The following is a 17,414-nucleotide window of genomic DNA, read 5'->3' as shown; positions in this document are numbered from 1 at the left end:
ATCTACTTTTACTTCTTTGAGAAATCTCCATGCTGTTTTCCATAAGGGTTATACTAATTTACATTTCCACCAGCAGTGTATAAGTTTTCCCTTTTCCACACATTCATACTAGCATGTATTGTTTTTTGACTTTATAGTAATGCTGTTCTGGCTGAGGTAAGGTGGTATCTCATTGTGATTTTAATTTGCATTTCCCTGATGATTAGTGATGTTGAGCATTTTTTTCTGTTTGTTGGCCATTTGTATATCTTCTTTTGAGAAATAATCTATTCATGATATTTGCTTTCATTTTAATGGGATTGTTTTTTTCTTGCTGATTTGTTTGAGTTCTGTGTGGATTCTGGATGTTAGTCCTTTGTTGGATGCATAGTTTGCACATATTTTCTCTCATTCTGTAGGTTGTCTGTTTACTCTGATGATTTTTTCTTTTGCTGCGCAGAAGCATTTTAATTTAGTTAGGTCTCATTTATTTATTTTTGCTTTTGTTGCATTTGCTTTTGGATTCTTCGTTATAAATTCTTTGCCTATGCTGATGTCCAGAGGATTTTTTTCTTAGGTTTTCTTCTAGAATTTTTATGGTTTTAGGTCCTAGATTTAAGTCTTTAATCTGTCTTGAGTTGGTCTGAAATGAAATAGGGATCCAGTTTCATTTTTCTACATGTGGCTTTCCAATTTTCACACCACCATTTCTTGAATAGGGTGCCAATTTCCGCAGTTTATGTTTTTGTCTGCTTAGTTGAAGATCAGTTGGTTGTTAAGTACTTGGCTTGATATCTGGGTTCTCTATTCTGTTCTAGTGGTCTGTGTTTCTACTTTTACACCAATATCATGCTGTTTTGGTTACTATAGCCTTATAATATAATTGAAATTCAAGTAATGTGTTGCCTCTAGATATGTTCTTTTTGTTTAGGATTGCTTTGACTATTCGGGCTCTTTATTGGTTCCATATGAATTTTAGGATTGTTTTTTCTAATTCTATGATGAATAACATTAGTATTTTGATAGCAATTGCATTTAATATATAGATTGCTTTGGGCAGTATGGTCAGGTTCATGATATTGATTCTTCCAATCCATGAACGTAGGATGTATTTCCATTTGTTTGTGTCATCTATGATTTCTTTCAGCAGTGTTTTGTAGTTCACCTTGTAGAGATATTTCACCTCCTTGGTTAATATATAAAGTTTCTTTGTTTTTGTTTTTTTGTAGCTGTTGTAAAAGGGATTGAGTTCTTCATTTAATTCTCAGCTTATTGATGTACAGCAGTGCTGCTGATGTATATACATTGATTTTATAACCTGAGACTTTACTGAATTCATTTATCAAATCTAGGGGTTTTTTGAAGGATACTTTAGGTTTTTCTCTATATAAGATCATATCATTGGCAAACAAATATTTGATTCCCTCTTAAGAAAGACTTTTTTTTTTTTTTTTAAAGGAGAGGACTGACATAAGAACAAACAATTTTACTGTTAAAGTAATTAATTGATGTTAGTATGAATATTACTTCATTTAAGTCAACTGGCCACTTTGAAAGTTGCATAAAGTCTTTCTGGTCAGTAAAAAATTGAGATATTTCAAATGCCTGTTTCTAGCAATAAGTCAAAGTACTAATATAGTTAAATTGGCCTGTTGTTCAATTCATTGTCCCTCCATGGAGTTGTTTACAAATTCCAAACTATGATTAGTGGTGTGATAAAATTTTAAAGAGCAATACTAAAGTCTTTAAAGTATTAGTATCCGAGAAAGAAAAGTAATAATATTTACATTTTGAAAATCTGTTTTTAAAGAGCATTTAAAAAATCATCTGTTAAGCTGTTTTTTTCAATTTGGGCTTGAATGAAAGTTAATTCAAAGTTGTTTTCTTAGTTTTAAGAAACACAGCATAGCCATAGTTCAGATATACAATGATAATTTTTATTGAATTTTAAGTTCTTCGAAATTTCTCCTGCTGGAAATGTATTATCGAGAGTCTCCTTTTTAAAAGACCTTCTGTCAACCAAAGGTTCTACTACTGTTTATTCAAATTAAGAAGCCATAAAATATCTTTTGTATTGCTAAATTACTTTAGGATTTAGCATAAAATATTTTGGAATTTAGGCCTTTGCGAATAATTATTTTCTTGGTTAAAATCCATTTAATAATATTATTTATTTATATGACACTACTTTTTTCAGATTTCGTTCATGTATATTGTCTTATTTGCATATCCCAATTTCCTGGTGATGTGGACTAGGATGGTGTATTTATTTCCATTTACAAATGAGGAAACTGAGGCTCAGAGAAGTTAAGTAACTTGCCTAACAAGGATTTCCTGATGGTATAGTATAGCCTTTTCTATGTCTGAAACTTGTGCTATCTGAAGTCACATGTTTAAACATTTTCAGGAATATGTAAGTTTCTATTTCTCCCTGTAATATGCATGTATGTACGTATATGTAATTGTACATGCATGCTTGCACATGCACACGTAGACACTCTGGGTTGTACACCAACACTTGTATGTATTGATCTGCTTTGATTTGTGTAAAATTAATGTTAGTTGGAGGCCAAGTCATAGAAAATCGTACCATCATTTATTTTAATTTAATTATTGCTTATGAGAAGAATTTAGTATTAGAACCATGTTGAAACTGCCATCACTAAAATGACTTGTGCCAAAAAAAATTTTTTTGAAAAGAGCATTTGCTGAACACATTGATTAAAGAGCTCAGTATTTCTTTGTTTTCACATTGTTTTTCCAAATACTATAAACAATCTACATATTTAGTAATTCTTAAAAGAAAGTACCTCTCCAGCATTCTTAGTAGTTAGTATGTTCATTGGCTTTTGTCCAGTATGGGTTATGTGAATTTCTTGATAATGTAGATAAAAACTATTTGTCTTTTTAAAAAATATGCTGACAGATTGGCATTGTCTTGGACAGAGACCTCTGTGAAATTAGATTTTTGAGATTAGCTACTTGTGTTAATTTAGCCATTCTATCTGCAGATAGATTAAGTGACACATCTGTTGTGTGTGATTTGGACTATGATTAAATACATCCTATGTTACACATAAGAATGAAAGCTATTTATCACAAAGAATGATAAATACTCCAATTATTTAATGTAATTGAAGGACATACTTTAAAAGAAGAGAAAATAAATTTTACTTTTATGACAAGTAAAGATTTATTTTGTGAATAGGAAAGGATTTAAGCTACAATAGGAAATATTTGCAGAATTAGGCAGAATGAGTCATCATAGTAACACCAATACTTCTGATAAAATGGGAAGAAATATAAATTTATTGCAATGCATTAATTGTTTTATTTGTGGTAAAACTTTTATGTGCTTCTGAGAGTTTTTTCCCTTTTGTATAAGCCCATATAATAGTTACCAATAAAACAAAGTAAGTGTTAGCAGACAGATACTTGACAGAGCTTCACAAGACAATAATAAATCAAGGGGTTTGGTAGGAGAAATGTTTGTTAAAAAATGTTAGCTAACTATAAGGTTGGACTTCTGTGTTCACAGTTACATGTTCTAATTTATTTCAGGTCTAACAAATATATCAAATGTGACAGATTTCTAGTTGTTGACATGTTAGACAGAAAACATGCAAAGCCTTAGAGAAGTCAGTGATATAGTCTTGAGTAATTCAGCACACAATGGTAGAACAATAGCTTGCCTTAGCAATTACAAACATTTCAGGGGCATTATGAACTCTTTTTAGTGATTTTTTTTTTAGTATCCAAATAAACTTGTCATACTAGCTCATCCCTCTCTTAACATTGACCTTACTAATTACGTCAAAGGAGCATCCCTCTGTTGTCAAATATGTGCCAGGTTTACCTTGTTTGGAGGTGCAATATTCCCAAAGGCTGAATCCCATGAATTGTATATATAGTGAAGGTAATTTAATTTATTTTTTTGTTTTTTACATGAACCAGTGTTTTTGATTAGGATGATCTTTTAAAAGTATACTTAGAACTTAGTGTTTTTAAGCATCGTTAAAAACCAACCTTCTTGATCTTACTGTGGATTAATGCTGTTACAGTTAGCCCTCTTACATTAGTAGATATCAATTTTTCTTATATTTGTAGATTCTCTTCAAAATCTCTACCCAGCAATCCCTTCACTTCACTGTTCCACGTTTACTATAAATAATTATTCTATTCCCACATGAAATTCTTAAACCTCCTTAAGAGGTTTCTCTTAAAATGCCTGATTTTCTTTCTTAAAATGCCTATATTTTTTAACGCTCTCAATTTTCTCTCTTCTGGAGTAAGAATTTGCTTCTTGGCCAGTGTAACACTAATTGAGAGGTGGCAGCTGGGAAGGGGATATGGAAGGTAGGGAAAAAAATGCTTATTTCTGCACCTATCTCTAATCGTGCTATCAAGTCATGTTTTTTGAAGTAAATGGCTCCAATATACTCATCTGTAAAATGGGATTACATTATCCATCTTGCAGGCTGTTGTAAGAATTAAATTAAATTGACTTTTTTTTTTTTTTTGAGATGGAGTCTTGCTCTTGTCGCCTAGGCTGGAGTGCAATGGCATGATCTCAGCTCACTGAAACCTCCTCCTCCCAGGATCAAGCAATTCTGCTGCCCCAGCCTCCCGAGTAGCTGGGATTACAGGCGCCCGCCACCATGCCTGGGTAATTTTTTGTATTTTTAATAGAGACGGGGTTTCACCATGTTGATCAGGCTGGTCTTGAACTCCTGACCTCAGGTGATCCACCTGCCTTGGCCTCCCAAAGTTGACTTTTTAAGGGGTTTATCATAGTGAGTGCTGGTGCATGGTAATTGCATAGTAAATTGTATCTGTTATCTTCCAAGTTATCCAGACGGCATGCTTTGTGATTATTTTTTATTTCACTTCTCCACTCACCACATCTAATTTATTCTAGTTATATGAAAAAGCAAAGTAGGTAATTGTGCAGGTGGGCAGGAGACAGAATTGTTTTTGAAATCCGTCTCTGCTATTCATTAGCTGTACCTCAAACAATTTACCTAACTTCCTAAACCTCCCTTTCTTTGTAAAATAGTGATGATAATAATAGTGACTTACCTCAGAGTACAGCTTTGAGAATTACTTAATTAACTGAAATGTGTATGTGTGTGTTTTTATGCCTGTGTATAAAATGAATGAATGGTACAGATAAAATATTTAGCATTATGCTTGTCATAAAATAAGCTTCAATAAATGTAACATACATAGTCGTTATTATTACTCTTCATTCCTTTTGCCCATTCAGCCTGTTGTTTCTACTTAACTGGGTGCTTTACGCTAGTGGAAGCCTTCAGGTCATCACTATTTTCTCACACCCTACCAGCTGTCTAATATTGCGAGAAGTAAAATTTTTTTTTGTCCTTAAAAAATTATTTTTGTCTGTATTCCTAGGTATTTTATTCTCTTTGTAGTGACTGAGAATGGGAGTTCATTCATGATTTTGCTCTCTGCTTGTCTGTTGTTGGTGTAAAGGAATGCTTGTGATTTTTGCACATTGATTTTGTATCCTGATACTTTGCTGAAGTTGCTTATCAGCTTGAGTTTTGGTGCTGGGATGATGGGGTTTTCTAAATATAAAGTCATGTCATCTTCAAACAGAGAAAAATTGATTTCTTCTCTTCCTACTTGAATCCCCTTTATTTCTTTCTCTTGCCTGATTTCCCTGCAGAATGTCCAATACTATGTTGAATAGGAGTGGCGAGAGAGGGCATCCTTATCTTGTTGTCTTGTACTGATTTTCAAAAGGAACGCTTCCAGCTTTTGCCCATTCAATATGATGTTGGCTGTGGGTTTGTCATAAATAGCTGTTATTATTTTGAGATACATTCCATCAATACAGTTTATTGAGAGTTTTTAACATGAAAGAATGTTGAATTTTATCAAAGGCCTTTCCTGCGTCTATTGAGATAATCATGTGGTTTTTGTCACTGGTTCTGTTTATGTGATGGATTATGTTTAACCAGCCTTGCATCCCAGGGATGAAGCCAACTTGATCGTGGTGGACAAGTTTTTTGATGTGCTGCTGGATTCAGTTTGCCAGTATTTTATTGAGGATTTTAGCATCGATGTTCATCAGGGATATTGGCCTGAAGTTTTCTTTTCCCTGCCCTGTTTTGATATCAGGATGATGCTGGCTTCATAAAATGAGTTAGGGAGGAGTCCCAACTTTTCAATTGCTTATAATAGTTTCAGAAGGGATGGTACAAGCTCCTCTTTATACCTCTGGTAGAGTTTGACTATGAACCCATTTGGTCCTGGGCTTCTTTTGGTTGGTAGGCTGTTAATCACTGCCTCAATTTGGTTGGTCAACAGGCCAACAGGCAGTTGGTCTGTTCAGGGACTCGACTTCTTCCTGGTTTAGGCTTGGGAAGGTGTGTGTGTGTGTGTGTGTGTGTGTCCAGGAATTTATCCATTTCTTCTACACTTTCTAGTTTATTTGTGTAGAGGTGTTTATAGTATTCTCTGATGGTAGTGTGTATTTCTCGGGGATCACTATATGAGATCAGAGACCATATCTACTTTGGCCCACTATTGTATTTCTAGTTTTTAGAACAATGCTGTGGATATATTAGGACTGTCATCATTGTTTGAGAATAAAATTTGACAAAGGTGGAACAAGGCAAAAAAGGGAGAGAAGACATGAGACATCTTGGCATGTTTGACAATTTCACATATTCTGTATGGCTAGAAAATATGTTGTAAAATTCATTTTTGAGAGTAGTGGGAGATGATATTGAAAAGAAATGCAAAGGCCAGAATATGAAGAATATTACCCATTATGCCTAGAAGTTTAGACTCTATCCTGTAGCTTTGGAGAGCCATTAAGGGGGTTTAAATGCAGATATGACATGCTAAAATTTTATGTAAGATAGGATAGCCTGTTAACAGTGTAGTAAGAAAAATTAGAAGTGAGATTAGAGGAATCGGTATCAATTGTGGGCCTATTTCAATAGTAAAGCATGGGAATATGGGGGCCTAAATTAAAGTGGGGGTGGAAATATTCAAGACATGGTAAAATCAACAGGATTTGGTAACCAGTTGGGTTTGGAGTATATGGGAGAGTGGGAAGATAGGATGAACTCTGAGTTCTACTTAGCATTCAAAGATCAATTGAATTGTACCTTCCTCCAGTTTAGTCCATCTTGCCACTGACTGGAATACATTTCTGGTTTCTAACTCCTTATGGAATGCTATGTATATCTTTCTTACATTGCTGATTTTTTTTTTTTTTAACTGGGCTTATAGCTGTTTGTTTGCATGTCTAAAGTCCCTCACAAGACTGGAAGGCCTATAATGTAATATCTACCTGTTAATCGTCTCTTCTATACTGAATGCTTGGTAAATATACAGATGATTAATTAATGCCCAACATTTTAAATTACCTCCTGAAAAAAAATCCATATAGTTAAGCATGTGCTTGGCACATTTCAGTACTCCAAAATGAAACTTGTTGCAAATAGGTGAAGTTTAACTAAAATTTTTTCAAAAGCACTTTAATTCTAAAAATTCAAAATTAACAATTGCCAGAAAATATTCATAGGATGAAGTTTTAAAGTGAAGTCAGGCCATATTGTTTCCAAATTAAGATGGAAACTTACTATTAAAAATCTTCTGCAGATTGAAAATGATAAACAACATTAGGAAAATGAAATTTTAAGATCTGCCCTCATACAGTTTATGGCTAAAAATGTTTTCACATTCATTTTCGACAGTGTTGTTACAGTGTGAAAATTTCAATGATTAGGATGATTGGATTGAAAAAAATAAATAATTGTCTAGTCTCTGCAAGATGATCTTGGGCAAATGCCTTGATTTCTGTCAATCTCCAACTCCAGAGAGGAGTCTTAAAGGATATCAAATTTGAGAGGTATGAAAGTATAGAGCTGTGTATTCTTTAGAAAGGTGGAACAGTATGTACAATAAAGGAATTAAACGTGCATTATTTCCATGGGTCCTGATTGCTCTAACCACCTATGAGTCTATGATTTTAAAAATCATTTTTAAATTTCAAAATCAAATTGGAATCTATAACCTGTCAGTAAGTCAGTCTTCATCAGTAACTGGTACAGAGAATAGCTGGGCATTTATACTAAACCATATACAAATAATTGTCTTTTTTGGAGACTTAATTAGCAGGTTTGAATTAAAAGACTTAAAAAATTAGATTGGTAGAACACTGGTTGTTTTTAACTGTGTTGGAGGAATCATTGTATAGGAACAATGTTTCCATACGTATCTTCATATTAAGAAAGAGAAAACTTTTTGAAGAAACAATTGTTTTTATTTCAATGTTATTTTATAATTTCAGTGGGGAAGTTTACGAGATGATGTGGAAAGGACATAGGATCTACATTTTACTATTAGCTTTGCCCCAACTAGCTACCAGGTAACCTCTCCAGGCCTTGGTTTCCTCATAAGTAAAAGGAGAGATTGGAATAGTCTGTTATGTCCTTTTGACCTGTGAAATATGGTGTCTGTGTTTGTCCATATTTGAAGAACATTGGGGATAAAATGACATTTAGTTGTACTTGATTAAAAAGAACTAGCCTAAAATAAGAAAAGCTTGTTTTCTCATTTCAAATGTAAAGGAGAGTGATCAGCAAATAAAAACATGGTGCAAAAGAGTTAATAACAGATCATTATTTGTGTTCTAGGAGAGATCTATTCATTAGTGAATCAACTGGCAATATTAGGAATACATTGATGTTAAATGACTCTAAAAAGTTGGACATCTTGAACTGAATTATAACTACTTTATATGATCCTGTGGTAATGAGTCTTATGAAGAATGTTTCTAGACTCAAATGCACAAATGAAAATTGCTACCTTTAACATAGTTACCTCGGGAGGCTGAGCTCCTTTATTCATATCACATTACTTAGCACCTACTGTTTTGCACTGATGCTGCCATATTAAGTTGGAGGTAAAGTTGGGGGATTGTAGAAATCAGGAATCATTCTCCTCAAATGCTGGTTTGTATATTTTTTACTTTAATTCACTTTCATTTTGATTCTAAACCCCAATTATGTCTTACATTTTCTGTTCTTTCTATCAGTCTTGCCTTTTCTTCCTCTTTCTCTCTTCAGAAAGAGCAGAGAATTTAGTGTTGGCAAGACCTAGTTTAGAGTTCACTTCCCCTCACTTAGTAGTAATAGGATCTTAATCATGTCACATTTTCTCTCTGCACCTGAGTTTTCCTTTTTTTTTTTTTTTGGGTAAAAATGGATATAATGCCAGTTGTCTAATTCTCTCACGGAGCATTTGTTAGACCAAGTAGGAAAACATCGATGCTTGGTAAACCATAAAGCAATATGCAGATACAGACTTCATGACTTAATAAGACACAGAGAGGTACGTGAAAGATCCCAGGTTTTAAGCACAAATTCATCTCTATTCAATTCCTGCATTTGCCACTTACTAGTTTAGTGCAGTTTTAGTTTGTAAAATGTGTATATAACATCTAGTGACATCTCCTTCATGATTGTAATGATGATATAAGGTAATCTTTATAAATCTCTGTGAGATAAACAGGGGTACTTTTTATTCCCATTTATTCTTAGATGAAACAATTGAGGCTTAAAGAATTCAAGTGATTTGTTTAGGGTTATACAGGTTGTCAGTGAAATAACCAGAATAAACAGTATTAAAATGTGAGTTTTGTTTTATAGATAAATTATATCAGGTAATTTCAAAGAAGAAGTTCCATTTATGTTTGGATCACAAAATATACATTTGAAATATATGTATAGATGAGATCCATAGAAGGGTTACTTTCAAACATTCAGATTTATTTGGTCTTGTGCATTGCTTTGTTAACCACAAAAATTGACCAGTTGCTTTTTTTATTTGCAACTCATACAGATTTTAAACTGTGGTCTTATGTTAGTGACCTAGAAGAAGGGGTAAACTAATTGACTCCCTTTTCAATGGTAGTGCTGGTTGGCTCATGAGGCCTAGATGTCACTATTACATGTGATGAACAATGAATATTAGAATTGTAAAAATGAGAGTTGATGGCTCCAATCACATATTAACTCAGGACATATGATGGGTTTCCCTTCTAGTTTCATAAATTCCATTTGTCTGCCACTTTTTGCTTTCTGTGTTACACTTGACTGGTAATAATAAATTTTTTTTGCCCCTGTGGAAACTTTGTTGATTGTCAGTACATCTACAAGGGCGTAATCATCATATATTAAAAATAATCATGTAAATTATAATCACTCACATTTTTCAGAATATTGCTAATGATGATGATTTTTCTTTAAATATTGATTGGGACTTTCTTGTCTCAGAATAAGGGTAATCATATCTAAATTGTTTTATTTAATCTACTTTTAGTTTAAATCCAGAGTTATAGCAAGGCTAGGTATTGATCCCATGACAAGGAAGTAGTTTATGATTTTGCCTGGGAAAAACTTCTTTGGTTAAATTATGTTGAACTTCTTAAAATTTTCAAATTGATGTAATGTATAGTGGAAGATTTTTACCAATTCATAGATGTATAAAATAAGTGACTGACAAAGGAAATTATTTGATCTTGAGATTTAAGTGTTTCTAAAAATAAAAAGTTATTTTTTAAAATGGTGAAAAATACATTTAGCCATGCCTTTTATGGTGATAGTGATAGAAGTACAAAGTTAAGTCACACTACAACATTTGTGTTAAAAAGCAATGCTTGTACATTTTCACCACATTTACATCTTTTTATATTTTATGTCCATCCTCCACTTTTGATCAGAAGATTTCCTCCATGTTATTCTTTCAATAGCAGGCTAACTTTTATGAGGACTTGATCAGTGGATGGGACTCAGCATGGTAGATAGGAGCCAAAAAGCCAAAGCATAATTGTGTGCCCAGTTTCTGACCACTGTCCCCGAAATAAGTGGAAACATTCAGAGCAGGGAAATATATTCAAATCCGTGACAGGAATTTCCCTTCTTATGTACTATGCACATGAACTTTAAGAAAATTGTATGTTTAGATATTTTTAAATCTAGCCAATAGACTTATGTTATTTGTCATTGTAGTCAGTATTATTAGAGTAATTGTTTTTATTTTCATAACACCAATGAAGTTTACTGAAAGGTCCCATTAAACTAAGAGCATAACTTTGAGGGAATATGTGGAGAATGTCTTGACTTGCAAACCAGTCACAATCAACTAACTTGTACACACATATGTTTCTTATGATCCAGATCTGGTTTCTTGCTCAACTGTGACGTGACTATTCTCTTTAGAGTGTGGCCAAATAAAATAGCCAAGAAATCGATTCAGATTCAATTAACCATACTGTATATCTGGTATGAGCCAAGCGTTGAGTGATATGTACTCAAGTACATCCTATCCTGTTGTCCTGGTAAAATTATTACTGGCAAATGTTTCACTCTTAAAAGTGTTTTGATTTACATGAGAAATTATATGTTACCTTAACAATTAGGCAGGTGGTGATGGTATCTTCTTTTCTTCTTCATTTTTTTTTTAAATGCTAAAGACACTGGAATTTTGCGACTATAAGTAACTATCCCAAAGACATAGATACTTCGTGTCAAACCTAGAATTTACCCTAGGTGTTTTGACTTGAAAAGCATTTTTTTTTTCTTCTCAGTTCATATTTGTTATTTTATTATTACAGATATAATCTATAAGTTTGTCAGTTTTCCAGATTTTATCTGATTTGTCCTGTGCCTATTTATTATCAGGGATGTTTATTCTTTCTCTCTGTCTTTCTCTTCTTATCATTTTCATAGAAAGCATTAAGAGAAATTGAGATAAAATGAGCCACACTAATTGTAAGCCATCTCTAAATGAGAATTATTGAAAATGTTATTACCAGCTGGATGCTGGGAAGTGTTAAAGAGCTGGGGGCACAACAGTGTGACCAGTTTGACCTTATAGAGAGAAACATAAATTTGTCTTGAATTAGCCAGTCTGTGTCAGAGGTTATTTTACTGATAGTCTGATCAGTTCTTTTAGACTTTTCACTCATAATTGAGCCAAATCTCACATGTAACAAATTCAACTATAGGCAAAACCATTGTAGTTATTTTCCTATTTACTGTCAACTCTGAAAATCATTGTGTGCTTCTAGGAATTGAGATAGTTGTCAAGAATACGTTTTGTTTATGCTAAGTTGTAATTTTCTTTTTCTATGTTTGCTAGATTTTTCTAGATATGACATTTGGTTCGGGAGGGCACACAAAAGCCATTCTACGGAAGGAGTCAGATATTGTTCTGTATGCCTTGGACAGAGACCCGACAGCTTATGCATTAGCTGAGCATCTTTCAGAGTTGTATCCGTAAGTAATACCCTTGCATATTTATTTGATTTTGGTTCTTAGTTTTACAGAGCTTGGTTTACCACCTTGGAATTTGTTCTGCTTTGCATGGGCTGTATTTTACTCCAGTAAATATTTTCTCCTTTTTTCCCCAAAGAGAATTAATGTAAGTGATGTTTTTAGTACCACTTAAAGTAATGCTATTTTCCATTTATCCTTTCTAAATCCATAAAAAGAAATACAAAAATGTCTTCCACCTACAAGATTGAAAATGTTTTGGAATCCATCCACAAATAATATTTTGACAATAACTCATAGTCAAAAAATAATTTTTAAACATTTTTATGAGTTTATTTCTAAGAATTTAGCAGAGTAAATAAGTATGTGAGAATTCTGTAGAACTCATGATGACATATACATCAATATAATATACTTGTTTCCTTTGAATTTTCTGAAATTCACAAGTAAATCTAGAGTGATCCATCCTTCTATCAGAAAAAGTGATCTATAACTAAAGAACTTTATAAAAATATAAAATATTATATGAATGAGTGGTAAAACCATCTGCCTTTAAAGAAACATTTTGAATTAGGGAGTAGAGTTTACATGGTATGTTGTTTAAAGCCATCATTTTAAGAGAAAAATATCTTGGAGCTAAGATGGCTCTCTCCAAATACATAAAGGGCTGTTTTCAGGAATGGGAAATTGTTTTATTCTGTCATTCATCAGAGACTGGAGTCAAGAAAATAGATGGGAATTTGAGAGGTAATTTTGGCTTGATGTGAACTGTAGTTCACATCAAAATTTGAAGTTTTGACTTGATGTGGACTAGAGTTTTTACTAGTTGTAGCTATTCAACAATGAAATGATCTCTTTGGTGAAGTTCCAAAAGTATGACCATGGAAAAGTTTAATCAGACACTAAGAATAGAAAGTTTAATTCGTCATCTAGAATAGTATTTACAGCCTCTTTCTGGTCCCAAACTCTTTGCAAATCTAATGAATGTGATTAACTCTCCCCATAAAACTATAAATAAATACACATAAGCTTTTGTTTACAAGATCATAGGATTTATGGAGTCCCTGAAACCTACCATTTGACCCCAGATTATTTCATTTCTTCCAAGAATAATATGAAGATGTGGTTTAATGACATGGTACTAATTTTTAATATTTTAAATCTATCTGTTTTCTGCAGTGTAACTTAGGTGCACCTTCTTTAAGAAGATATTTTATTAGAGCATTCATGTTTGTGAAACGTTGTATGAGTTCACTTGGTTATGATGTGAACATTCATGAAGTATAGGCCTCTTTTATACAGCAGTCCCTTTGTACCTGAGGAGAAGTGGATACCAAAATCCATGGATGCTCAATTCCCTCATATAAAATGGTGCAGTATTTGCATATAACCTACACACATCCTCCAATATACTTTAAATCATCTCTAAGTTACTTACCTAATACAAAGTAAATGCTGTTTAAACAGTTGTTATACTTTATTGTTTAGGGAATAGTGACAAGGAAAAAAAGTTTTGTACATGTTCAGTACAGATGACCCTATCTTTTTTTATGATCTGCAGTTAGTTGAATCAACTGATGTGGAATCCAAAGATAAGGAGGGCCAGTCATACTTTACTGTCACAGAAAAACTGAATTCTCCTAAGTTATTGTTGTTTCTTAAGCAATGATTCCCGATCCAGTGATTTCAATGGCTCTTATTCCTTTAAACACCTCACTTTCTCAAATGTAGCTTAAAGTTTACAAATTTTACCATGTGTAATTTTTTTTTTAACCTAACAGGAACTATCAGGCTGTATATTCTTTTCAGTTTGTAGATGTGGAAACTATTAGCCAGATAGATGAAGTGATTTGCTAAAAGGCATAAGCGACTTTATGGGGACAGACCTGGGACATGTATTCTCATCCCTACCCTCATTTTATTAAATATTACTGCCTTGACTCAAATCTTGAGACTTTTTTTATTTCATTGACAAAATGATTTCTTTGTCAAACATAATAAATTAGATAAGAACAAGGAAACAAATCAGAGGAAGCCAAGAAGAAGGAATTAGTACAGATAAAAGCTAGAATCAAGGAAACTATAAACAAAAAAAGAAGAAAAAAATGGAAAGGATAAAGAAATCACAAGAGCTCAGTCTTTGAAAATAGCAAAATCACTTTTGAGCCTGATTTCTAGAGAGAAAAAGTGTGATTAAGATTGAGAGGGAAGACCAACCATAGACACAAGATAAGTTCATCATAAGATAATAAAGTGCAATTCTCTGGTAACTTGCAAAACCTAGATGAAATGAATGATATCCTAATAAAATATAAATTATTAAAACTTGATTAATAGTTAAAAAATTTGAATGTCATTACCATAACAGAAATTAGAAGGTAACTGAAGTATGTAGCAAAAAGCACCCTGACCAAATGGATTTGCAGTTATCTAATTCTTTTTTTTTTTTTTTTTGAGACAGAGTCTCGCTCTGTCGCCCGGGCTGGAGTGCAGTGGCGCAATCTCGGCTCACTGCAAGCTCCGCCTCCCGGGTTCACGCCATTCTCCTGCCTCAGCCTCCGAGTAGCTGGGACTACAGGCGCCCGCCACCGCGCCCGGCTAATTTTTTGTATTTTTTAGTAGAGACGGGGTTTCACCGTGGTCTCGATCTCCTGCCCTCGTGATCCGCCCGCCTCGGCCTCCCAAAGTGCTGGGATTACAAGCGTGAGCCACCGCGCCCGGCCTCTAATTCTTAAAAAAAAAAAAAAAATTGGAAAAAGCAATGCCTTTTTTTTTTTTTTTTGAGACGGAGTCTAGCTCTTTTGCCCAGGCCGGACTGCAGTGGCGCTGTCTTGGCTGACTGCAAGGTCTGCCTACCGGGTTCACACCATTCTCCTGCCTCAGCCTCCCGAGTAGCTGGGACTACAGGTACTTGTCACCGCGCCTGGCTAATTTTTTGTATTTTTAGTAGAGACAGGGTTTCATTGGTTAGCCAAGGTGGTCTCGATCTCCTGACCTCATGATCCACCAGCCTCGGCCTCCCAAAATGCTGGGATTACAGGTGTGAGCCACCACGCCCGGCCAAAGCAATGCCTTTTACACTAATCCTGACCATGGTAAATTTGGAAAGTTATTTCAGTTAACATTATGGATTTAGCATAATTTTAATACCCATCTTTTTTTTATTGGAGACAGGTTTTCACTCTGTTGCCCAGGCTGGAGTGCAGTGATGCCATCATAGCTTACTGCAGCCTCTGCTTCCTGGGCTCAAGTGACCCTTCTGCCTCAGCCTCTCAAGTAGCTGGGACTACAGGTATGCACCTGTCTAATTTTTTATTTTTAGTAGAGATGAGGTCTCCCTATGTTGCCCAGGTTGGTCTTGAACTCCTGAGCCCAAGTGATGATCCTACCTCAGTCTCCCAAAGGACTGGGATTATAGGTATGAGCCACCATGCCTGGCCTAATACCAAATCTTGATAGAGATAGTATAAAAAGGAAAAAAGTCTAAGTTTGCTGAAGTATAGAAATACAAAAATTGAAAAGGAAGTACTAGTATATCTAATTCACCTGTTATTTAATTAAAACAGTAATACCTGTGGCCTAATGAAGTTTATTTCATGAAGATGAGATGTTCCATGTCAGGTAGTTAATCAACGATAGGTTGATAAGCATGATAATAATCAGCTAGCTATTCTTATTTAAATTTCTGTTAAATATAAGGAAACTACTTCAATGTAAAATATTCTCAATCAAGGACAAGCAGTAATTATTTTCCTAAAATGTGAAGTACTATAACTATTTAAGACAAAATTAGGATGTAAATAGGATTTAACTTCTATAAATAGTATTTCTCAATATTTTTTGAAGGTCTGACAAAGGCTAAAGGAAGGTTAGAATATTCTTCTTATAATGATTTACTGAATAGTTAAAAACCCCAATACTTATAAAATTAGTAAGATGATAAGATGTTTAGCTAAAAATTTAAAACTCTATTCAGAATAGAAGAACTCTAGGGACAACAAGGAAGTAAGCCCTTTCCTTTCCAGCATAAGGGTCACAGCTGATACCCCTATAACAAAGAGAAGTTGACAAGAGAAAAGAATAACAAATTTATTTGACATAGTTTTACATGGCACAAGAGCCTTCAGAAAGAAGATGCAAAGATATAGACAGAACTATCCATTTTTTATGCTGAAATTCAATAAAGTATGGAGAGCATGTAGAACTATGATTGGACAAAAAGGATATATGGTCTAATGCTAACTGACTGAGTTGGGGGAACTCAATAAGGCTCTATGCAACATTCCTTTCTGCTGGGTATAAAGGTAGGACCCCTGTGGAATGAGGGTCTTAATTTCTTTATGGCCATTTATTCTATTACGCAAAAAGAAGTGGGGGAACTTAGAGTAATATTTTAGGCTTTGAAGCTGGCTTTTGAGAAAAAAGGTTCTGGTTTCTATGGGGATGGTTAGAGTAATATTTTAGGCTTTAAAGCTGGCTTTGGAGGAAATGGGTTCTGGTTTCTATGACCCACGTTGGAGAAGAGGGATTCTAGTGTGGCTCGCCTCTGAGGAGAATGAGAAACAGCAGGGAAAGAGATGGTCAGAAGGTAACTTTGCTCCTAAGTCTGCTTCTTAGGCCTTCACTTGGGGCTATTGTTTTCTGAGCCCCAACAGTATCTAGAAAGGGAAATGGGAAAAAATATTCTATTCACAAAAGCACCTAAAATTGTATAAAATATTTAGTAATAAATTTAACCAAGCACACACTTCCAAGTGAAAGAAAACTATAATTTTTTTGAAGGGCATACAAGAAGATTTGAACAAAAGGGAATACATATTTCTTTTGAAGTAGAGAGAATTAATATTATAAAAAGAGGATGGAGTGAAGAGGATCATACCTGCAACCCCACCACTTTGTGAGGCCAAAGCAGGATGATCTCTTGAGCCCAGGAGTTAAGAGACCAGTCCTGGCAACATAGTGAGATACCGTTTCTTACAGAAAAATGGTGGTGCTGCGCACCTGTAGTCCCAGGTACTCAGGAAGTTGTGGTGGTACTTAGGAGGCTGAGATTGCAGTGGGCCGTAGTCACGACATTGCACTCCAACCTTGGTGACAGAGCAAGATCCTGTCTCAAGA

The 17,414-nt window shown here is 34.2% G+C and overlaps 1 protein-coding gene across 4 annotated transcripts in view; it reads left to right on the top strand.

The window, feature by feature from the left end:
• The window catches only part of METTL15 (methyltransferase 15, mitochondrial 12S rRNA N4-cytidine), a 214,056-nt gene that overhangs the window by 71,390 nt on the left and 125,252 nt on the right, over positions 1-17,414 (top strand). For all 4 annotated transcript variants that reach the window (XM_055282066.2, XM_055282067.2, XM_063641895.1 and 1 more), the window contains exon 4: positions 12,163-12,299. In XM_055282066.2, coding sequence (XP_055138041.1) covers positions 12,163-12,299 — 137 coding nt within the window. The remainder of the gene's footprint in view (positions 1-12,162; positions 12,300-17,414) is intronic.

Source organism: Symphalangus syndactylus, chromosome 6 (assembly GCF_028878055.3).
Source record: "Symphalangus syndactylus isolate Jambi chromosome 6, NHGRI_mSymSyn1-v2.1_pri, whole genome shotgun sequence".
NCBI lineage: Eukaryota > Metazoa > Chordata > Mammalia > Primates > Hylobatidae > Symphalangus > Symphalangus syndactylus.
Note: the sequence above shows the minus strand (reverse complement) of the source record. Positions and strands in the feature narration are given on the sequence as shown.